The sequence below is a fragment of the Chelonia mydas genome, chromosome 16 (assembly GCF_015237465.2).
Source record: "Chelonia mydas isolate rCheMyd1 chromosome 16, rCheMyd1.pri.v2, whole genome shotgun sequence".
In the NCBI taxonomy this organism is placed as follows: domain Eukaryota; kingdom Metazoa; phylum Chordata; order Testudines; family Cheloniidae; genus Chelonia; species Chelonia mydas.
Window position 1 is genome coordinate 709,770 of NC_057857.1, and position 24,405 is coordinate 734,174.

The window sequence follows — 24,405 nt, forward strand, 5'->3', positions numbered from 1 at the left end:
ACCACAGTTCCACCACTGTCCCCATGTGTCCCTGCACTTTCCTTCCCATGCACCCCCACCCCTGGTCCCCATTTGACCCTGCACACCCCCACCCCCGGTTTCCCTGCAGCCCTTCTCTCGTTTAGCCTCTGCTCTAGTCTGTCCCCCGCAACAGCCCCGTATGCCCTGCTCTGTCTGTCCCCCCCAGTATCGCATCTTCCTCACCTGACCTCACAGCCACATCGCTATGAGAAAACCAGCCTCTGCTCTCTCCCTCTCGGCTGCTGGCTGCTACAGTGAGCTTGCTACCCTCTGTTTTGGTGCCACAGCAGCCCCTGTTGAGTGAAAGATGCAACTGCAGTGCCTCTCTGACAGAATGTATTTTCTGTGGAGAAAAAAAAATCTGTGGGGTACCTGAATTCTGCACATGTGCAGTGGCGCAGAATTCCCCCAGGAGTAAGTCAGAGCTTGAGTGGGTTATGTGATCTCACATTACTGCAATACATGAAGTGGAGTTTTCACCCCATGTGCTACCTATTTATTCAACTCATAGGTCCTTCAAATAGAAACAGAGGATCCCAGGAGTATGTGTGTGGGAGGGAGACTGTGAAATTGTTTAAATGTTGCAGTACTTAGTTATATCACAGTTGGGTCACTTTTTTTTTTTTTCCTTTTTTTCAAAATGAGGATTTCTGAACATGCCCTGAATTCCACATTCACACCTTGCTGAGTGTTTGCTGTAGGATTTAGCAAAATTTTAAGGAATATTTTAATTATTCACTCTTTTTCCTAACCTCTCCCCACAGCTAACTGGAATAGTAATTGGAGCTGCAGTGGCATTGCCCCTTATAGGGATTTTTGTGTTTGTCGTTTACAGAAAGGTGAAGCAATCTAGTAAGTACTCAACTTGCTACACATGCTTTAAAACAGAATCTTCTCAGTGGAATTCCTTTACCCTAATATTTCCTTAATGTGATGGAGCCAGTGCTTGTTCTGGAGGTAATGATTCAAGCAGGAAAATAGCCTTAAAAGGACACAGAAGTTTTGTTGCATTGCTGATTGTGTTAACTGTCCAAGTGTCTGCAGTGTTCAGGAAGCTTAAAATTAGATGGGTTTAGTTTCTTTAGCATATAATAAACTCCATGGCATCACAATCAATATGTAAATAACTTGGTGTAATCAGGAGATGTCACTGAGGTTGAGTGGGACAGAGGTGAAAATTGGGGGCATCCCTGTGAGGGACAACTGATGGATCCAGTGCACAGCTATAGAAGGAGCCCAAATCTTTGGGGGAGAGGTGAAAGGCCCTTCATGGCCTTTTAAAAAATTAAATTTATAACAACTGCTCCTTGTGTATTGGAGACATGTTAAGTTCCTTCTTCAGCTGTCTGTTGTTTGGCCTGGCCTGTCGGAGCAGAAATGGCATAAATGAAACAACATGTGGTGGATCAGAGTCCAAATTCTAGACATCATGTCTCCATGGCCATCAGGGGCTGGAAGTACTATGGAGGCAGTATCCCTGGTGGCTGCTAGGAGGGCCCTTAGTATGGTTCTTGGGTCAACTTGGGGGCTGTTGTCAGGCTCCAGAGAAAGTCTGCTGGCTGGATTCTTAGCCCTTCTCTCTCTTGACAGATCTAGAACTCATTTTCCTTCTCAACTGGTAAATGTTCCTGAACTTTGCAGTGCATTTCCCTTCTCTGCTCTCCCTGCTTTGTGTTGAAACTTAGTGCATTTAATAAATTTTATTGCACAAGTGAGGGGTGCCTCTATCAAAGGGAAAAGCAGAAAAACACCATAGATTACTGCTGTTCTGTAGTTCCACTGTCAGGCAGTGCTGACAGCCCTTGGTCTCTTTAACTCCTCTTTTCGATTTCTCTACTGTGCAACTCCCGCTCCCAAGAGCTGTCTGAGCTCATCAGAGCTTCTCAAAGTATCACAAATGTTTTTTCAAGAGTATTAAAAACAAAAAGCAAGCCTTTTATCACCTCGATCACGAGGGTGAATGTGAACTGGACAAATCTTTAACATCTCATGCAATGTTGCTGACTTTAGGTGAGTGTTTTTCACTGTTTGAAAATAAGGCAGAGCTGGGAATGATTTTTGGGCTTGATGGTTCAGGGGCTACATGGGAAATTTGAATTTCCCTTCAGTGAACTTCAGCTGTTTTATTTTCCTGCATCTCCTTCTGGGCTGCATGTTGTTATGGATAGGCAACTGTCATTGCACATCCTTATGCTTCAGTAGTAGCCATGTAACCAACATAGGCGTCAACTCCATGGGTGCTCCAGACCCACGGAAAAAAAATGGTGCATGATCAGCACCCAATGGCAACACCCCCCACCCCCGATCAGGTCCTTCCCCTCCCCCAGCGCTTTTCGCCTGCCGGTGGCCTGGCTGATCAGCACTCTTCTCCCCTCCCCCCCGCTCAGCACCTTCCGCCCGCTGGTGATCAGCTGTTCAGTGGCGTGCAGGAGGAGCTGGGGGGACAGGGGGCGGAGTGAGGGTAGAGTGTGCTCGGGGGCGGAGTTGGGGTGGGAAGAGGCAGGGTGGGGCCTTGCAGCAAGGGGTGAGGTGGGGCCTGGGGTAGATCTGAGGGGGAGTACCCCCTGGCACATTAGGAAGTCGGCACCTCTGGTGACCAGCATTGATCTGCCATAGCTGAGAGCTTTCTTTCTCTAGGATCTAACCATAGTCTGCTAAAGAACTCTGAGAGCATAACTGCAGTAAGCATCTTTCTCACAGACCCTGTGAGAGCAGGGCCTGCTCTAGATAAAGAGGAGCTTTGGAAATGGGAATGGTTCCTAAAATCACCTGCCGCAGGTGGCATGACTGGCAGTTGTTCAGCACTGTAGAGATTCTGCACCTATGACTTTAAAGCTGCTTGAAAAGTATGAGTGAAACATATCCTTCAGGGAGTAATACTTAGAAATCCTAATGTGTTCAGAGCTCTACCTCTCTGGGGAGGGGATGGTGAGAAGAGACTTCTGGGACTGTCCTTATTTTCTGTTCCTCTCCTCACTAAGTGTTATGATGACCTTCTCTTCTGGGAAATAAGCACTTGAATTTGGCTCCCTTTGGTCAGTGTTGCTTCCAGGACTGACTAGGAGAAGCCTCACACTCTGACTTCCCTACCATTTGTATTTTTGCTATCTCCATAGCAGTTTTTGACCCCATGATACCTACAATCAAGGTTCCTTGGAATGCATCCCATAATCAACTACATTGTGAGGCAAAAGTAACACAGGGTTAAATCAGTCCACTGACAACTTGAACACAGGTAGCTCATCATCCAAAAAGAGTGTTTGGACAGAATAGGTTTCTTTCTTGTCATTCATTTGAAATTGTACTGACAAAAAGGAGTGGGTTTTTGGCCTAGTCTCCAACAGGAAGAAGTTGAGTTTCACATGAATTTCTGTTAATAATGTAAGTTGGATTCCAACTAGTGAGCAAGGTCAATGCACCTGCATGCTCCTCTTTCCCCTTGTTACAAACTATCTTCAGAGTTATTTGATGATTCTTTTGTGTTTCAGGACAACCTCAGCCACAAGTGCCTCAGTACAGATTTCGCAAGAGAGACAAAGTCATGTTCTATGGGCGGAAGATCATGAGAAAGGTAAGTACATCTAATGGAGAGGGAAGGGAGGGTGGAATATAAAGATTAAAATCCAGGAAGATAAATGTGAACTCCCAGATGCCTGACCTGCTTACCATGGTTATTAGCCCCAGCCCCACTGCATTTTTTCAGACGAGAAGTCTCTAATACGTTGGGTTGGTCATCCTGGATCATACGTTTTGTAGTCAGTATCCTGTTAACAGGTAGTGGGTAATGCCTGATGTTTCAGAGCAAGTTCCTCTTTCCCGTTGGAAAGAATGCACTTGTCTAGTTTTGCAGGGCTGTGTGTGGAAGGGAAAGATTCCTTCCTAACTCTTATGGTTATCTCCATAGCTGTAAGGAACAGTCAGCATGGATTCACCAAGGGCAAGTCATGCCTTTCACCTTTTCACCTAATTGCCTTCTATGATGAGATAACTGGCTCTGTCGATGAGGGGAAAGCAGTGGACGTGTTATTCCTTGACTTTAGCAAAGGGCTTTTGATATGGTTTCCCACAGTATTCTTGCCTGCAAGTTAAAGAAGTATGGGCTGGATGAACGGACTGTAAGGTAGATAGAAAGCTGGCTAGATCATCGGTTCAAAGGGTAGCGATCAGTCGCTTCATGTCTACTTGGCAGTCGGTATCAAGTGGAGTGCCACAAGGGTCAGTCCTGGGGCCAGTTTTGTTCAATATCTTCATTAATGATCTGAAGGATGGTGTGGATTGCACCCTCAGCAAGTTTGTAGATGATACTAAACTGGGAGAAGTGGTAGATATGCTGGAGAGTAGGGATAGGATACAGAGGGCCCTAGACAAATTAGAGGATTGGGCCAAAGGAAATCTGATGAGGTTCAACAAGGACAAGTGCAGAGTCCTGCACTTAGGACAGAAGAATCCCATGCACCCCTACAGACCAGGGACCAAATGGCTAGGCAGCAGTTCTGCAGAAAAGGACCTCGGGGTTACAATGGATGAGGAGCTGGATGAGAGTCAACAGTGTGCTCTTGTTGCCAAGAAGGCCAACGGCATTTTGGGCTGTATAAGTAGGAGCGTTGCCAGCAGATGGAGGGATGTGATCGTTCCCCTCTATTCGACATTGGTGAGGCCTCATCTGGATTACTGTGTCCAGTTTTGGGCCCCACCCTACAAGAAGGATGTGGAAAAATTGGAGGGAGTCCAGCGAAGGGCAACAAAAATGATTAGGGGGCTGGAGCACATGATTTATGAGGAGAGGCTGAGGGAACTGGGATTGTTTAGTCTGCGGAAGGGAAGAATGAGAGGGGATTTGATAGGTGCTTTCAACTACCTGAAAGGGGGTTCCAAGGAGGATGGATCTAGACTGTTCTCAGTGGTAGTAGATGACAGAACGAGGAGTACTGGTCTCAAGTTGCAGTGGGGGAGATTTAGGTTGGATATTAGGAAAAACTTTTTCACTGGGAGGGTGGTGAAACACTGGAATGTGTTAACTAGGAAGGTGGTGGAATCTCCTTCCTTTGGAGTTTTTAAGGTCAGGCTTGACAAAGCCCTGGCTGGGATGATTTAGGTGGGGATTGGACCTGCTTTGAGCAGGGGGTTGGACTAGATGACCTCCTGAGGTCCCTTCCAACCCTGATATTCTATGGTTCTGTAGTTACCAGTTTTATAACCTGAGAGATGAGACATGATTGCCCAGGTCTTAGCATGTATAAGTATAAAACTTCACTAATAGTTCCTAAACTATCCAAAGACCCCCTTTCTGTCCCTACATTTTAAAATCCATTTCAAGTGTATGACTTGGTGACCTCCTGAGATCAATCTGTGTGTGAAGTTTATTTTTTAAAACTAATGTATATGTTGTTAAATGCTGAGGTAGAGAGAGAGAGTTTAAAATGAACAATTCAGTTTCTTTGAAAAATACTCCATCCTTGTTTCTATTTTTAGGGTTCTCTCTGTGTTTGTGGTCTTTTATTTTAAGCTTCTTAAAACAGAGACAGAAAACTAGTTGTGAATTAATTTGAAACTTTAGTAAGGTAAATGGAGATTTGTATTTAAAATACTTTTACACTTATCAAAAAAATGAATAAATAAACTTTTGTATTGTCCTTAACATTCAAGCTCCTTAATGGGGCATGCATTTTAACTTGAAACTTACACGTACTGTTATATTTGGAAATAAGATAATTAAAATTACTTCATCCTTCATATGAAAAAAACTGCTAAGACCTTGGTGTGATGGTTTATTCTTGATGTCTGTTTAATCCAGTAATCCTCATTAACACCTATAACAGCTCCCTACCCTTTATGTGTAAGTGATGGCAGAGACTCTTGCTATCTTATTTTTCCAGGTAATGTGTGCTTTATTTTTTAGTTCTAATCTGAATACCGGCTTGGTAAAAATGGCATTGTGGGGTTCCGTGATTGTTTTATCTCTAGGACTATGTAATCAGTGCATGAGGTGTAAGATAAATCAGGAAATGCAGAAATTAAGATTCTAACAGATGCATTACACAGGCTTTCTTATAGGTGTGTGTATTATGGTTTTTCATGTAATGACGTAATGGATAATATATTGCAATAGCCATTTAACAAGGAATAGAAAATGTGACATATGGGCATTGTGGCTGAGATCCCATTATTGTAGGAATCTTGGAGTTCTGACTTCTTCTTTTAACTGTGCTATCTAATGATCCTGTATCCAGAAAGTCTGTATATGGGGGAGAGAATAAGTGTCTGGACACCTGACGAGGAGGCTAGAGGTTCCATGTTACCTATTTATTATTTATATTACGATAGTGCCTGGGTGCCCCACTCATGGACCAGGACCCCGTTATGGTAGGTGCTGAACAAACCCAGAATGAAAAGACAGTTAACAATCAATTGAAAAGTGTGTGTGTCTGGGCAAACAGCATGTGTGTGCAGTGTGCAGTGCATCTCTAGATAGGCAAATGCTCAGGCTTGGTGCTGATTTCTACTGCTCATGCCCACTCTGCAATTTTCAAAAGTTCCTGAATCTTAAGTTCCAGACAGACTTTATTCAAGCTGAATTGTGAATGGACTCTTCAGTGACTCTTTGAGTCTGCATGCCATATTTCAAGTTTAAAAATTCACCTGTTTCCTGTATGGGTAAAATTATGACTGTAAGGTTTTACACCACGTTCAGAATGTGCATTCAACCATACCAAATTCAAAAATGGCTGACTGGATTGTCCTCAGACTTTTCACACACAGATCAAACATGAGCACTTCCATCACAAAAGAATTTAAAAATAAAAAAAACATGTGAATGAGGAAAACAAGATAATAGTGGAACTGATTTTCAGGCAGAATGGTAGCACTTGTTATTAAATGACTCCTGTTATATTTGCAAACAAATTGCCCGTTTTCATACGGAAGTTTTCAGTAGCAGCAACATCCAACTTATTACTCTGACAGGCTCTGGGGTAAATCCACTCTTGAATTAAGTTCTTGTTAAGCTGTACTTAACATCTTTGTGTGTTTTCTGCATCAGTGATGTTTCCATAGACTTTGCCATTTTGAGACACTTTGCCAGGATTTGCCTTAGAGCTGCTTAGCTGCCTGTCTTTGGCGGTTGTTCTGTTTCTGGTGAAATGCCTGTCTGCCATGACATGCCTCTCTTGATCTTTGCAGTATTGTTTGTTGCAAATGCCAGTTCTTGCTGTCTCACCATGCAGGACTTCTCAAGAGTCTGGAGCAATTTCTTGCTTTGTTCATAGGGACAGTCCAGGTTTCTAAGCCTCATTCCATTCCTGAAAGGACATCCTTAGCCAATTTGGCAAATATAGGTGTTCATTCTGAGTTCAGTCTTTCTAAATGCACTTTGATTCCAATTTTGTTCTTCTGTTGATTTCTTCAAACCAGCCACTCTTTCTCTAGAACGTGTGGTGGTTTTGTTTTCTTTTTTCTTCCCCTACACTGGGATGGAGCGAATGTCGTATTGTTTCCTATTGACAAATGTATGTAAAGAGGACATCTTGATTTTGAAGAAACAGTTTCCTCTCTTAGTAAAGAATGCAGTTCAGTTTTTTCCATTTTTGGCTTACATTTAGCTTAATTGTGTGGTCTTCAACAGGCAAGAGAAAGCTTAATGTCCATATAACTCCATGCAAGGGGACATGGAAGCTATGAAGAAACAATCCGACTAAATACAGTAGGAATAACTGTTTGTAAAAAATAAATATATGATGGGTGGTCTGGTAGTGCTGTCTGACTAACACTTCCCATTGTAAGATCTGGTTTTGCAGTTGCTTTTAATTTTACCATACTTTCGTTGTTTGGGCTGAAGTTTTGGATGCTGGGTATTCAGTCATTTCTGGGCAGGAATCTGGGGAAAATGTGTTGTTTTGCCTATGTTTTTAAAAAAAGAAGGCAAAAAAACCCTTCCAACCCTTTCATTGAGATGCTCATATTTGAAGGCATTTTGTATTCATATGATAAAATCACCTTTTCTTTTTCTTCTGGGAATTTAGACCTGTGTTTATTTTTATTCTTTGTCTGAAGGTATAAAGCAAGTGAAAGATACTAGTTTCTGTCTGCTATACTTCTGGTAAAGTTAAATTGCTGAGTTTCTGATTTTATGATGCTTGGAGATATTGATGGCCAAGAGACCCACTTGTCTGTTGATGCAAGAGATGAGACAGAGTCTGAAAATTCTCATTACAGAAGCATATAATGGAATTGAATTTCCTGAGGGATAAACGGGATATTTAAAAAAAATTAAAAATTAGGAAGTTTTCTTGATCTTGCAATGTTTTCATTCCTCCACTAAGTGGCACTCCAGTTACTGCATTTATTGTGCTATTTAAGTGTTAGGACCCGTGTCCTCATTTATATATTTCACTAAAATGTATAAGTCCGTTCTTGGCATTGATTAAGTGTATCAGGCCTCAGTGCATCAGCATTAGTGATTGCCAGACTAATACTTACACTTTAAAAGATTACTTCTATGTTTCTGGTGCTTGCAATTCTTGGTCAGAAATACTCTGTCTGAGGTTTTTCTGTATCTCCCATCACCATTATATTAATTGCTCACTAAAAAGTACAGTGAAACTTCTCTCTAAAAAGAAAATGCCATGATGTAGCACACTGCCCTAGCGCTCATGTAGGTCCTGATCCTGCAAAGCCTTACATATGCACTTAACTTTACATGGATTCCAATGGTGCCACACATGTGCGTGACTTTGCAGGATCAGGACCTTTAGAGGTTGTTGGAATTTTCTTGAAACAGATTTTTGTTTTGTTGTTTCCTGTAGGTGACAACTCTCCCAAACTCTCTGGTTGGGAACATGGTGCCTCGTCAAAGGATGCGGAAAAGAGCAAAGGTTTTGTCTTTGGCTAAGAGGTACAGTTACGTGGTAATGGAGGTCCTGTGCATTGCTGTGGTCGTGTATAGATGCAATTAACTTTATGCAAAAATTGTAGGAGTTCTAGTTTGGCTCCTGTGGTAGTAGGGGTGAAGGACTCCTATTTGTTTTGTAAACTTAGGCCTGGTCTACACTACGAGTTTAGGTCGAATTTAGCAGCGTTATCTCGATTTAACCCTGCACCCGTCCACACGACGAAGCCCTTTTTTTCGACTTAAAGGGCTCTTAAAATCGATTTCTTTACTCCACCCCCGACAAGGGGATTAGCGCTGAAATCGGCCTTGCCGGGTCGAATTTGGGGTACTGTGGACGCAATTCGATGGTATTGGCCTCCGGGAGCTATCCCAGAGTGCTCAGTTGTGACCGCTCTGGACAGCGCTTTCAACTCAGATGCACTGGCCAGGTATAGAGGAAAAGGCCCGTGAACTTTTGAATCTCATTTCCTGTGTGGCAAGCTCACCTGCGCAGGTCACCATGCAGAGCTCATCATCACAGGAGTCCATGCAATCCCAGAATCGCCGAAGAGCTCCAGCATGGACTGAATGGGAGGTACGGGATCTGATCGCTGTATGGGGAGATGACTCCGTGCTGGCAGAACTCCTTTTGAAAAGATGAAATGCCAAAAAGTTTGAAAAAATCTCCAGTGGCATGAAGGACAGAAGCTATAACAGGGACCCGCAGCAGTGCCACGTGAAGATTAAGGAGCTCAGGCAAGCCTACTAATAAACCAGAGAGGCAAACGGTCACTCCGAGCCCCAGACATGCCACTTCTATGATGAGCTGCATGCCATTCTAGGGGGTGCAGCCACCACTACCCCAACCCTGTGCTTTGACTCCGTCCAAGGAGTGGGAGGCAACACGGAAGCGGGTTTTGGGGCCGAGGAAGATGAGGAGGAGGAGGTAGCTCACAGCAAGGAAGCGGGGAAACCGGTTTCCCCAACAGTCAGGATCTGTTTATCACTCTGGACCTGGACCCAGTACCCTCCGAACCCACCCAAGGTGGGCTCCCGGACCCTGAAGGCAGAGAAGGGACCTCTGGTGAGTGTACCTTTGTAAATATTATACATGGTTTAAAAGCAAGCGTGTTTAATGATTAATTTGCCCTGGCATTCGCGGCCAGTACAGCTACTGGAAAAGTCTGTTAATGTGTCTGGGGATGGAGCGGAAATCCTCCAGGGACATCTCCATAAAGCTCTCCTGGATGTACTCCCAAAGCCTTTGCAAAAGGTTTCTGGGGAGGGCAGCCTTATTTCCCTCCTCCATGGTAGGACACTTTACTACGCCAGGCCAGTAGCACATAGTTGGGAATCATTGCAGAACAAAGCATTGCAGCATATAGTCCCGGTGTTTGCTGGCATTCAAACAACATCCGTTCTTTGTCTCTCTGTGTTACCCTCAGGAGAGTTTTCAGAGTAGCAGCCGTGTTAGTCTGTATCCGCAAAAAGAAAAGGAGTCTCTAAGGTGCCACAAGTCCTAACAAATTTATTTGAGCATAAGCTTTCGTGAGTCCACTGAATGCATCTGATGAAGTGAGCTGTAGCTCACGAAAGCTTATGCTCAGATAAATTTGTTAGTCTCTAAGGTGCCACAAGTACTCCTTTTCTTTTTCCTCAGGAGAGTGATATCATTCATGGTCACCTGGTTGAAATAGGGTGGTTTTAGTAAGCGGACACTCAGAGGTGCCTGTTCCTGCTGGGCTGTTTGCCTGTGGCTGAACAGAAATCTGCCCCGCTGTTAGCCACGCGGTGCGGGGAGGGGGAAGCCATTATCCCAGAGAATTGTGTGTGTGTGTGTGTGTGTAGTTGGGTTTCTGCTGCACGTGAACCCAGAAACCGCAGCCCCACCTTTTAAATGGTCAACCCAACGGCTATTTCGTAGGGGAAATGAGGGCGCTGCTGTTTGAAACCATTCCCACATGTTATGAAGGTTAAAGAAGCCAAAAGACTGTGGCTTACCATGGCTGCCTGCAAGCGGAAATCTGCTGCACGGCCCTGCGTGAGTGATCTCTCACACCAAACCGGCAGACCCTCAATAAGAGGCAAAATGCAACCTTGTAATGAAAGCACATGTGCTATGTAATGTTAACAGCAAGGTTTATCGTGAAAGAGTCTACCCATTGTTCTATAAAATGTGTCTTTCTAACTACCACTCTCCCTTTTTTTTCCCTCCACCAGCTGCATGTTTCTGCTTCCCAGGAGCTAGCTAAGATTAGAAGGTGAAAAAAATGCACTTGTGATGAAATGTTCTCTGAACTCATGCTGTCCTCCCACACTGACAGAGCACAGCAAAATGTGTGGAGGCAGACAATCTCAGAGTGCAGGAAAACACAATATGACCACAAGGAGAGGTGGCGGGCTGAAGATGGTTAGTGGCGTCAGCTTGCTGAAAGAAGGCAGGAGTCAATGCTCAGGCTGCTGGAGGATCAAACTCATATGCTCCAGCATATGGTTGAGCTGCAGGAAAGGCAGCAGGAGCACAGATTGCCGCTACAGCCCCTGTGGAACCAACCGCCCTCCTCCCCAAGTTCCATAGCCTCCTCACCCAGACGCCCAAGAACGCGGTGCGAGGGCCTCCGGCCACCCAGCCACTCCACCCCAGAGGACTGCCCAAGCAATAGAAGGCTGGCATTCAATAAGTTTTAAAGTTTTAAACTTTTAAAGTGCTGTGTGGCCTTGTCCTTTCCTCCTCCACCACCACCCCACCCGTTGCTTCCCTCCTCTACCACCCCTCCTGGGCTACCTTGGCAGTTATTCCCCTATTTGTGTGATGAATAAATAAAGAATGCATGAATGTGAAACAACAATGACTTTATTGCCTCTGCAAGCGGTGATTGAAGTGGGGAGGGGAGGGTGCTTAGCTTACTGGAAATTAGAGTGAAACTGGGGGAGGGGGGGGGCGTTTCCATCAAGGAGAAACAAACAGAACTTTCACACCGTAGCCTGGCCATTCCTGAAACTGGTTTTCAAAGCTTCTCTGATGCGCACCACGCCCTCCTGTATTCTTCTAACTGCCCTGGTGTCTGGCTGCGCGTAATCAGCGGCCAGGCGATTTGCCTCAACCTTCCACCCCGCCATAAACGACTCCTCCTTACTCTCACAGATATTGTGGAGAGCACAGCAAGCAATAATAACAATGGGAATATTGGTTTTGCTGCGGTCTAACCGAGTCAGTAAACTGCGCCAGCGCACTTTTAAACGTCCAAATGCACATTCTACCACCATTCTGCACTTGCTCAGCCTATAGCTGAACAGCTCCAGACTACTGTCCAGGGAGCCTGTGTATGGCTTCATGAGCCAGGGCATTAAGGGGTAGGCTGGGTCCCCAAGGATAAGTATAGGCATTTCAACATCCCCAACGGTTATTTTCTGGTCTGGAAAGTAAGTCCCTTGCTGCAGCTTTTGACACAGACCAGAGTTCCTGAAGATGCGAGCGTCATGTACCTTTCCCGGCCATCCCAAGTTGATGTTGGTGAAACGTCCCTTGTGATCCACCAGTGCTTGCAGCACCACTGAAAAGTACCCCTTTCGGTTTATGTACTCACTGCCTTGGTGCTCCGGTGCCAAGACAGGGATATGGGTTCCATCTATCGCCCCACCACAGTTAGGGAATCCCCATTGCAGCAAAGCCATCCACGATGACCTGCACATTTCCCAGAGTCACTACCCTTGATAGCAGCAGCTCAGTGATAGCATTGGCTACTTGCATCACAGCAGCCCGCACAGTAGATTTGCCCACTCCAAATTGAATCCCGACTGACCGGTAGCTGTCTGGCATAGCAAGCTTCCACAGGGCTATTGCCACTTGCTTGTGAACTGTGAGGGCTGCTCTTATCTTGGTATTCTTGCGCTTCAGAGCAGGGGAAAGCAAGTCACAAAGTTCCATGAAAGTGCCCTTACGCATGCGAAAGTTTCGCAGCCACTGGGAATCGTCGCAGACCCGCAACACTGTGCGGTCCCACCAGTCTGTGCTTGTTTCCCGGGCCCAGAATCGGCGTTCCACGCCATGAACCTACCCAACTGGCACCATGATGTGCACATTGCAGGGGCCCGTACTTTGTGAGAAGTCTATGCCCAAGTCCTCATCATAGAATCATAGAATATCAGGGTTGGAAGGGAACTCAGGAGGTCGTCTAGTCCAACCCCCTGCTCCAAGCAGGACCAATCCCCAACTAAATCATCCCAGCCAGGGCTTTGTCAAGCCTGACCTTAAAAATATCTAAGGAAGGAGATTCCACCACCTCCCAGGGTAACGCATTCCAGTGTTTCACCACCCTCCTAGTGAAAAAGTTTTTTCCTAATATCCAACCTAAACCTCCCCCACTGCAACTTGAGACCATTACTCCTTGTTCTGTCATCAGCTACCACTGAGAACAGTCTAGATCCATCCTCCTTGGAACCCCCTTTCAGGTAGTTGAAAGCAGCTATCAAATCCCCCCTCATTCTTCTCTTCCGCAGACTAAACAATTACAGTTCCCTCAGCCTCTCCTCATAAGTCATGTGTTCTAGTCCCCTAATCATTTTTGTTGCCCTCCGCTGGACTCTTTCCAATTTTTCCACATCCTTCTTGTAGTGTGGGGCCCAAAACTGGACACAGTACTCCAGATGAGGCCTCACCAATGTTGAATAGAGGGGAACGATCACGTCTCTCGATCTGCTGGCAATGCCCCTAAATATACATCCCAAAATGCCATTGGCCTTCTTGGCAACAAGGGCACACTGTTGACTCATATCCAGCTTCTCATCCACTGTAACCCCTAGGTCCTTTTCTGCAGAACTGCTGCCAAGCCATTTGGTCCCTAGTCTGTAGCGGTGCATGGGATTCTTCCGTCCTAAGTGCAGGACTCTGCACTTATCCTTGTTGAACCTCATCAGATTTCTTTTGGCCCAATCCTCCAATTTGTCTAGGTCCCTCTGTATCCTATCCCTACCCTCCAGCGTATCTACCTCTCCTCCCAGTTTAGTGTCATCTGCAAACTTGCTGAGGGTGCAATCCACACTATCCTCCAGATCATTTATGAAGATATTGAACAAAACCGGCCCCAGGACCGACCCTTGGGGCACTCCACTTGATACCGGCTGCCAAGTAGACATGGAGCCATTGATCACTACCCGTTGAGCCCGACAATCTAGCCAGCTTTCTATCCTCCTTATAGTCCATTCATCCAGCCCATACTTCTTTAACTTGCTGGCAAGAACACTGTGGGAGACCGTGTCAAAAGCTTTGTTAAATTCAAGGAACAACACATCCACTGCTTTCCTTTCATCCACAGAGCCAGTTATCTCGTCATAGAAGGCAATTAGATTAGTCAGGCTTGACTTGCCCTTGGTGGATCCATGCTGACTGTTCCTGATCACTTTCCTCTCCTCTAAGTGCTTCAGAATTGATTCCTTGACGACCTGCTCCATGATTTTTCAGAGACTGAGGTGAGGCTGACCAGCCTGTAGTTCCCGCCATCCTCCTCCTTCCCTTTTTTAAAGATGGGCACTACAGTAGCCTTTTTCCAGTCTTCTGGGACTTCCCGCAATCGCCATGAGTTTTCAAAGATAATGGCCAATGGCTCTGCAATCACATCCGCCAACTCCTTTAGCACTCTCGGATGCAGCGCATCCGGCCCCATGCATTTATGCTCGTCCAGCTTTTCTAAATAGTCCCGAACCACTTTTTTCTCCACAGCGGGCTAGTTACCTCCTCCCCATGCTGTGCTGCCCAGTGCAGTAGTCCGGGAGCTGACCTTGTACATGAAGACAGAGGGAAAAAAAGCATTGAGTACATTAGCTTTTTCCACATCCTCTGTCACTAGGTTGCTTCCCTCATTCAGTAAGGGGCCCACACTTTCCTTGACTTTCTTCTTGTTGCTAACATACCTGAAGAAACCCTTCTTGTTGTTCTTAACATCTCTTGCTAGCTGCAACTCCAGGTGTGATTTGACCTTCCTGATTTCACTCCTACATCCCCGAGCAATATTTTTATACTCTTCCCTGGTCATTTGTCCAATCTTCCACTTCTTGTAAGCTTCTTTTTTGTGTTTAAGATTAGCAAGGATTTCACTGTTAAGCCAAGCTGGTCGCCTGCCATATTTACTATTCTTTCTACACATCGGGATGGTTTGTCCCTGTAATCTGAATAAGGATTCTTTAAAATACAGCCAGCTCTCCTGGACTCCTTTCCCCCTCATGTTATTCTCCCAGGGGATCCTGCCCATCAGTTCCTTGAGGGAGTCAAAGTCTGCTTTTCTGAAGTCCAGGGTCTGTATTCTGCTGCTCTCCTTTCTTCCCTGTGTCAGTATCCTGAACTTGACCATCTCATGGTCACTGCCTCCCAGGTTCCCATCCACTTTTGCTTCCCCTACTAATTCTTCCCCGTTTGTGAGCAGCAGGTCAAGAAGAGCTCTGCCCCTAGTTGGTTCCTCCAGCACTTGCACCAGGAAATTGTCCCCTACATTTTCCAAAAACTTCCTGGATTATCTGTGCACCGCTGTATTGCTCTCCCAGCAGATATCAGGGTGATTGAAGTCTCCTATGAGAACCAGGGCCTGCGATCTAGTAACTTCCGTGAGTTGCCGGAAGAAAGCCTCGTCCACTTCATCCCCCTGGTCCGGTGGTCTATAGTAGACTCCCACCATGACATCACCCTTGTTGCTCACACTTCTAAACTTAATCCAGACACACTCAGGTTTGTCTGCAGTTTCATACTTGAGCTCTGAGCAGTCATACTGCTCCCTTACATACAGTGCAACTCCCCCACCTTTTCTGCCCTGCCTGTCCTTCCTGAACAGTTTATATCCATCCATGACAGTACTCCAGTCATGTGAGTTATTCCACCAAGTCTCTGTTATTGCAATCACATCATAATTCCTTGACTGTGCCAGGACTTCCAGTTCTCCCTGCTTGTTTCCCAGGCTTCTTGCATTTGTGTATAGGCACTTGAGATAACTCGCTGATCGTCCCTCTTTCTCACTATGAGGCAGGAGCCCTGCCTTCTCGCGCTCTCCTGCTCATGCTTCCTCCCGGTATCCCACTTCCCCACTTACCTCAGGGCTTTGGTCTCCTTCCCCCGGTGAACCTAGTTTAAAGCCCTCCTCACTAGGTTAGCCAGCCTGCTCGCGAAGATGCTCTTCCTTCTCTTCGTTAGGTGGAGCCCGTCTCTGCCTAGCACTCCTCCTTCTTGGAACACCATCCCATGGTCAAAGAATCCAAAGCCACCTCTCCGACACCACCTGCATAGCCATTCGTTGACTTCTACGATTCGACGGTCTCTACCCAGGCCTTTTCCTTCCACAGGGAGGATGGACGAGAAGACCACTTGTGCCTCAAACTCCTTTATCCTTCTTCCCAAAGCCACGTAGTCCGCAGTGATCCGCTCGAGTATCATTGGTGCCCACGCGGAGAAGCAGGAAGGGGTAGCGATCCGAGGGCTTGATGAGTCTCGGCAGTCTCTCCATCACATCGTGAATCCTAGCTCCTGGCAAGTAGCAGACTTCTCGGTTTTTCTGGTCGGGGCGGCAGATAGATGACTCAGTCCCCCTGAGGAGAGAGTCCCCGACCACCTCCACCCGCCTCCTTCTCTTGGGAGTGGTGGTCATGGAACCCCCATCCCTAGGACAGTGCATCTCATGCCTTTCAACTGGTGGAGTCTCCTTCTGCTCCCTTCCCCCAGACGTATCATCTGGGCCACTCCCCGCAATGGTACCTGTGGAGAGAACATGAAAACGGTTACCTACCTGTATCTGCGTTGCTGGTACATGGACGCTCCCATTTCTTCTTCTGGAGGTCACAGGCTGCCAAATTTCTTCACCGTCCTCCTGTCCCCGCTGCGCAGCCTGCTCTGAATCTTCAGAACCTTGTGCCCGTGGAAGCATATCCTGGTGTCTGTCCGGGAAATCTTCAGTTTCTCTTATGCAACGCAGGGTCGATACCTGTTGCTCCAGACGTTGAACCTTCTCTTCCAATATGGCGACCAGCTTGCACTTTGTACAGACAAAGTCACTTCTGTCCTGTGGAAGAAAGACAAACATGGCACATCCAGTGCAGGTCACAACAGCTGAACACCCCCCCATCCATATTACCTTCCTTCTACGAGCTCACTCAGGAGTTGTAGTAATTACTCAGAGACTTAGGCGAGATGTAAGCCTCAGCAGGCTCTCCCCAGGCGAACTCCCAGGCAAACTCCCTCTGTTAGCCACTCTGCTGTTCACTACTCAGCTGGTTCGCAGCTGACTGGCAGGCTGGCTTTTATACAGTCAGGCCCACTCAAGGCTCACCTGGAACAAAGCACTCCCTGTTCACACTTTTCACACCACCAATCAAGCACACGGTCAAACTGTCAAACTGTCCCCACAGCAGGCACTCAGATACTCACCAACATAGCCTCCTTAATGCAGCCCTTAGCGTACCTCCTCTCAGGCAGATCCCAGGCAAACTCCCCCTGTTAGCCCCTCTGCTGTTTGCTGCTCAGCTGGTTCGCAGCTGACTGGCTGACTGGCTTTTATACAGTCAGGCCCACTCAAGGCTCACCTGGAACAAAGCACTCCCTGTTCACACTTTTTAAATCACTCTCGTCACTGTGCTGCAGTCGCCGCCTCCTCGCCTGATTTCGCTTTTCTTGCAGGTTATGGTTCTGCATATCCTGCTGGATAACGCGCGCGGTGTTTATAGTGCTCATAATTGCCATGGTGATCTGAGCGGGCTCCATTTTCCCAGTGCTATGGCGTCCGCGCTGAAAAAAGGCGCGAAACGATTGTCTGCTGTTGCTCTGACGGAGGGAGGGGTGACTGGCAACTTGGCTTGCAGGGAATTAAAATCAACAAAGGGGGGGCTTTGCATCAGAGAAACAGAATGGCCCCCTCAAGGATAGAACTCAAAACCCTGGGTTTAGCAGGCCGTTGATTTCACAGAGGGAGGGAGGAGAAAATGAATACAAAGCAAATCTGGTCTATTTCTTGTTTTGAGCCACTTCATCTATCTTTATACATCTTGCTGGCAGCAGATGGTGAAGTACAGCTGCTGGCCATCGTCGTCTCCTGGCTGCTCAGCAGAAGACAGTTAAGTAGGACTGCCGGCAGGAATGAATTGCCATGAGACGAAATTTAAAAGGGAAATGACCTGGCTGAGTCACTCCCATGTTTGCCCAGGCGCCCCGACCGACCTCACCAAGGTTGGCTAAAAGAGCACCCTGGAGTACGGCGACAATGGCTACCAGTCATACTGCACTGTCTGCTGCCAAAAGGCAATGAGCTGCTGCGGTGTAGCAATGCAGTACCGCGTCTGCCAGCACCCAGGAGACATACGGTGACGGTGAGCTGAGCAGGCTTCATGCTTGCCGTGGTATGGCGTCTGCACAGGTAACCCAGGAAAAAAGGCGTGAAATGATTGTCTGCTGTTGCTTTCACGGAGGGAGGGAGCGAAGGAGGGAAGGGGGGGCCTGACGATATGTATCCTGAACCACCCGCGACAATGTTTTTGCCCCATCAGGCATTGGGATTTCTCCCCAGAATTCCAATGGGGGGCGGAGACTGCAGGAACTGTGGAATAGCTACCTACAGTGCAACGCTCCAGAAGTCAACGGTTGCCCTGGTACTGTGGACGTACTCTGCTGACTAAATGCCGACTAAATGCACTTAGAGCATTTGTGTGGGGACACACACAATCAACTGTATAACAACGCTTTCTACAAAACCGACTTCTATAAATTTGACCTAATTTCGTAGTGTAGACATAGCCTTAGATTTCCAAGAGGCTCAGTCTGTCTCTGTTTATGTTGGGCTTTTGGTTGACCAGCTTTTCTCATAAAGCAGTGAAGGTCTCCTGGTTTCCAATGCATTTGCCCACTTTTCTGACAAACACTGGATTAAAATGGAATAAATTCTATTCTTCCCCAATAATGAAACTTGCACTGGGAGTGGAAAGTGGGGAGATCTGCGGTAATTCTTAGCTGCTGTGCAGGTTTGTTCCATAGTCTCTACAATGCACAGTGGCTCAAGGAGGAGTGCAGGGATAGAGCTGGTGATGAGCTATGACTCTACCCAGAACTGTTGTGCACTGTAGTGTCAGGTTTATGTCTATTTCATTCTGGTTGGTCCCCTTACGAAACCCACACAGACTCCCTTTATATGGCTTGTGTCTAAGCCCTGAATCTGGATATGCCCCAGGACATGTTCACTATTTTTTGCGGGGTCGAGGAGGGAAAGGGAGAGCTGTAAGAATTTTTTTTTTTTTAAATTTGCTGTTGGCCAAAAAAGGGAGGAACTGCATTGGAAACTGAGACCTTCACTGCTTTATAATAATAATAATAATTAATAAATAATTTAATTAATGTTAAGAAAGCTTGTAATTCAAAAGCCCAGCATGAACAGAAGCTGACTGAGCCCCTGAATTCTGTTCATTTTGTTTTTTCTCTTGTAGGATTTTGCGTTTTAAGAAGGAGTCTCCAACTCTGCAACCAAAGGAGCCGCCTCCCTCCCTGCTGGAAGCAGATCTAACTGAATTTGATGTGAAGAATTCCCACTTGCCATCAGAAGTCCTGTACATGCTTAAAAATGTCAGGTAAGGTTGAAGTGAAAGATTGAGGCTTGATCTTGATATGTGCTAAACTGGTGTAAATCAGCAGTAACTCCAGAGAAGTCACCAAGCTTTACGAGTGTGAAATCAGAATGAGGCCTTTAAATGAATTTAAGTATGTGGCATAAGGCTTTTCAGGTGGGGAAAAAATAATACTGATTTGCAGTTGCCAAGAAGCATTAGGTAAGGAAAAGAAGAGGGTGGTCCAATGGACTAGGTTTGGGAGTAAAAATGCTGAGCTCTGCTAGATGGAATGGATTTCTGTTAATGCTCTTTCTGTGCCCTTTGAAACTCTTTTTGGACTTTTTTTCTACATTGCTACGGAAGTGTGTAACAAAGGGCAGTTGGACCATTTTGGTGTGTTCCGTGTCAGACTGACAGCTCTGCAGACTTGCCACGAGCAGCAGTGCGAACGTACGCACCTTGCTCCGAGAGGGACCGGCTTGAGGGGAGGAGGAGAGTTCACTCTTCATGTTCACTCAGTCTGGCATCTGCATCTCTTTGCTGAGACAGTTAAAGGAGCCAGTTGCCTCCAATTATTTTGCTTGTTATATTTTTTGAGAGGTAATGATAGAAGGTTAGGGTTGGAAGAGAGCTCAGGAGGTATCTAGTCCAACCCTTTGCTCAAAGCAGGACTGATCCCCAACTAAATCATCCCAGCCAGGGCTTTGTCAAGCTGGGCCTTAAAAACCTTTAAGGATTGAAATTCCACCACCTCCCTAGGTAAAGCATTCCAGTGCTTCACCACCCTCCTAGTGAAAAAGTTTTTTCTAATATCCTGGACCTCCCACACTGCAACTTGAGACCATTACTCCTTGTTCTGTCATTTGGTACCACTGAGAACGGTGGACTTCCGTCCATTAACAGCTAACCTGAGCTAATCCTTTCACTTTATGTAAGTGACTAAACAACCTATGCATCTTTTGTCTCCTCTCTGTAGGTTTGTGGATGTTTTCATGATTTAAAAAACTTTTCCACCATGCCCTTGAAGACTAAATTATAGCAGAGTCTCTGCCTTCCTTGGCCATCTAATAGAGTTACTGTTAGTCACCTAGGCTTTTATCTATGGACTGATGGCACAATTAATATGTATTATTCTTGACACATTTTATGGGTCAGTTAAATTCCACTGAAACATGAATTTGTCGCCGGAGAATTTTTTTTTTTTTAAATCTAAATTTAGGGAGATGCCTAGAGAGCCCTTTTCAGTGCTGTGTACTGACAGGAAATGAGGGTAGAGACTGGTGTTTCTGCTTTTGCCTGGGTGATCTTGGTTGTGATGAGAGCCTGCTTGCATGTTCCCTGAAAGGGGTGCTTATCCCAAACTCCCAAATACTCCTGTGAAACTGGCATTTTCCTCCCCCTCTATTCTGACATTTTTCTGGTGAGTTCGCTGTTCTAGTTACATTAGTGAACAGAGAAGTTTTCCGGATGATTTTCTTCTTCAAGTGTGTGGCTATGTTTCAGGCTTCTAGGGTCACCCAATGAAATTAATAGGCAGCAGGTTTAAAACAAACGAAAGGAAGTACTTCTTCACACAGTGCACAGCAAACCTGTGGAACTCCTTGCCAGAGGATGTTGTGAAGGCCAAGACTATAACAGCGTTTAAAAAAAGAACTAGATATATTCATGGAGGATAGGCCTCTCAGTGGCTATTAGGCAAGGATAAAAAACAATGCTCTGAAGTGTCCTGAGTCTCTGTTTGCTGGAAGCTGGGAATGGGCAACAGGGGATGGATCACTTGATGACTACCTCTTCTGTTCATTCCCTCTGAGGCATCTGGCATTGGTCACTGTTGGAAGACAGGATACTGGGCTAGATGGACCATTGGTCTGACCCAGTATGACCCTTCTGATGTTCTTCTCCACATTCCCACCTTCAAAGGCCACACATCAACTTTTGGCTGAGGAGGGCAGGTTGTGGATGCCTTTTAGCCCTTCAGCATCACTCAAAGTGCTGACCAGAGGGCCTTGCTGGAAAGCAATCCCAAATCTTTTCATCCCTGCAAGGATCACACAGTGCTCCTGCTCTTCTGGCTCGGAGAGTTCTGTCCTTCATGTGGCTGCATATGGCATGGGACTTCCAGGTTCCCTCATGGATTCCCACAGTATTGGTACCATGAGGCTTTGCTAGTTTAGGGAGGGCTCTCATGCACCACGGCATCTGCAGGTTTCCTTTTGCAGCAGAGACGGTGTCACTGATCCTTTTCTTTCCTGCAGGGTTCTTGGCCATTTTGAGAAGCCTCTCTTCCTGGAGCTGTGCAAGCACATGTTCTTTGTGCAACTGCATGAAGGCGAATACATCTTCCGTCCTGGGCAGCTGGATAACAGCATCTATGTCGTGCAGGATGGCAAGCTAGACGTTTGCGTTCAAGAAAGTGTAAGGATAAGCCCAGCCACTGACTCCTTTTTTCATAAATCTCTTATTAGAATGGCATATGGCTAGAGATCAACATCTCCATCATGTGATGACTTGGAACAGGCTGTGTTAGCCCCTGTAAGGCGAGTGTTAAACTTTCTGGCAGACTGTGACTCATTAGGCCAGTGGTTCTCAATAAGGAGTACATGTAGCCCTGGGGATACTCAGAAGTCTTCCAGGGGATACATGAACTCATCTAGATATTTGCCTAGTTTTACAACAGGCTACATAAAAAGAGAAGTCAGTATGAACTAAAATTTCATACAGACAATCACTTGTTTATACTGCTTTATAGACTATATGCTGAAATGTATAGTAAGCAATTTTCAGTACTAGTGGGCTGTGACACTTTTGTATTTTTATGTCTGATCTTGTAAGCAAGTAGTTTTTAAGTGAGGTGTAACTTGGGGATATGGAAGACAAATCAGACTCATAAAAATGGCCATACTGGGTCAGACCAAAGGTCCATCTGGCCCAGTATCCCATCTTCCAACAGTAGCCAATGCCAGGTGCCCTAGGGGGAATGAATAGAACAGGTAATCATCAAGTGATCCATCCCCTGTCGCCCATTCCCAGCTTCTGGCAAACAGGCTAGGGACAACATCCCTGCCCATCCTGGCTAATAGCCAATGACCATCCTGGCTAATAGCAATACTCCTGAAAGGGGTACAGTAATCTGGAAAGATTGAGAGCCAGTGCATTAGGCAACATGGTCATCAACAACGAGGAGTCTGGTGGCACTTAAAGACTAACAGATTTATTTGGTCATAAGCTTTCGTGGATAAAAAAACCCCACATCTTCAGATGCATGGAGTAAAAATTGCAGATACAGGATGGTGTTTTCAGGAAGATCACCGAAGCATTCTAGTTTCCTCAGGAAGTTGGTGGTGTCTCGAAGATAGGTAAGTACTTGGCACCATGCAAGGCATTGAATTTAGCCGTATGAAGTGGAAATCCATCAACTTAATGAAAAAACTCACACAGATACAGACAGACCTCATCTTCCCCTCCAAGTGCAAACAGATGGACATCATACCAAATGGACTGAAGGTAAAAAATCCATTGCAATTGACATACTACACTGACTAACACACACTCTCAAAGAAACTGAGGAACCACCTGATCAGCATCCTATACAGCAAACAGGAGATCAAGAATGAGTTCTCAAAACTGGAGACTCTCATATAAAACATCATCCTGGCCACCATGGATGTAGAAGCTCTTTACACCAACGTTCCACATGTGGGAGGACTACAAGCTGTCAGGAACAGTATCCCTGATGAGGCCACGGCACACCTCATGACTGAGCTTTGTGACTTTGTCCTCACCCACAACCATTTCAGATTTGGGGAAAACTTATACCTTCAAGTCAGCGGCACTGCTATGGGTACCCGCATGGCCCCACAGCATGCCAACATTTTTATGGCTGACTTAGAACAATGCTTCCTCAGCTCTCGTCCCCAGCACTTCTCTACTTGCGCTACACTGATGACATCTTCATCATATGGACCCTTGAAGAATTCCACCTGGATTTCAACAATTTCCACCCCACCATCAACCTCAACCTGGACCAGTCAACACAAGAGATCCATTTTGTGGACACTACAGTGGAAGTAAGTGATGGTCACATAAACACCATCCTATACTGGAAACCTACTGACTGCTATACTTACCTACATGCCTCCAGCTTCTATGCCGGACAGATCACACGATCCATTGTCTACAGCCAAGCCCTAAGATTTAACCCCATTTGCTCCAATCCCTCAGACAGAGACAAACACCTACAAGATCTTTATCAAGCATTTTTAAAACTACAGTACCCACCTGGGGAAATGAGGAAACAGAATGACAGAGTGAGATAGGTACTCAGAAGTCACCTACTACAGGAGAGGCCCAACAAGGAAAGTAACAGAACACCACTGGCCATCATGTACAGCTCTCAGCTAAAGCCTCTCCAGCACATCATCAACGATCTGCAACCTATCCTGGAAAATGACCCCCCACTCTCACAAGCCTTGGGAGGCAGGTCAGTTCTCGCTTACAGACAGCCCCCAAACCTGAAGCAAATACTCACCAGCAACTACACACCACATCACAAAAACACTAATCCAGGAACCCATCCCTGTAACAATCCCCGTTGCCTGTTCTGTCCCAATTTCTACTCTAGTGACACCATCAGAGAACCCAACCACATCAGCCACACCATCAGGGGCTCATTCACCTGCACATCTACTAATGTGATATATGCCATCATGTGCCAGCAATGCCCCTCTGCCATGTACATTGGCCAAACTGGACAGTCTCTACATAAAAGAATAAATGGACAGAAATCAGACATCAGGAATGGTAACGTACAAAAGCCAGTAGGAGAACACTTCCATTTCCCTGGACATTCAATAACAGATTTAAAAGTAGCTATACTTGAACAAAAATACTTCAAAGAGAAACTGCAGAGCTACAATTCATTTGCAAACTTAACACCATTAATTTGGGCTTGA

At 46.0% G+C, this 24,405-nt stretch overlaps 1 protein-coding gene across 7 annotated transcripts in view; it reads left to right on the forward strand.

Moving 5' to 3' along the window:
* PNPLA7 (patatin like phospholipase domain containing 7) overlaps nt 1-24,405 on the forward strand; it is a 398,841-nt gene that overhangs the window by 21,764 nt on the left and 352,672 nt on the right. For 6 of the 7 annotated variants that reach the window (XM_043530657.1, XM_043530656.1, XM_043530658.1 and 3 more), the window contains 5 exons: nt 786-873; nt 3,510-3,592; nt 8,823-8,911; nt 19,334-19,474; nt 21,709-21,868. In XM_043530657.1, the coding sequence (XP_043386592.1) occupies nt 786-873; nt 3,510-3,592; nt 8,823-8,911; nt 19,334-19,474; nt 21,709-21,868 (561 nt within the window). The remainder of the gene's footprint in view (nt 1-785; nt 874-3,509; nt 3,593-8,822; nt 8,912-19,333; nt 19,475-21,708; nt 21,869-24,405) is intronic. The other variant, XM_043530661.1, reaches the window with a different exon arrangement.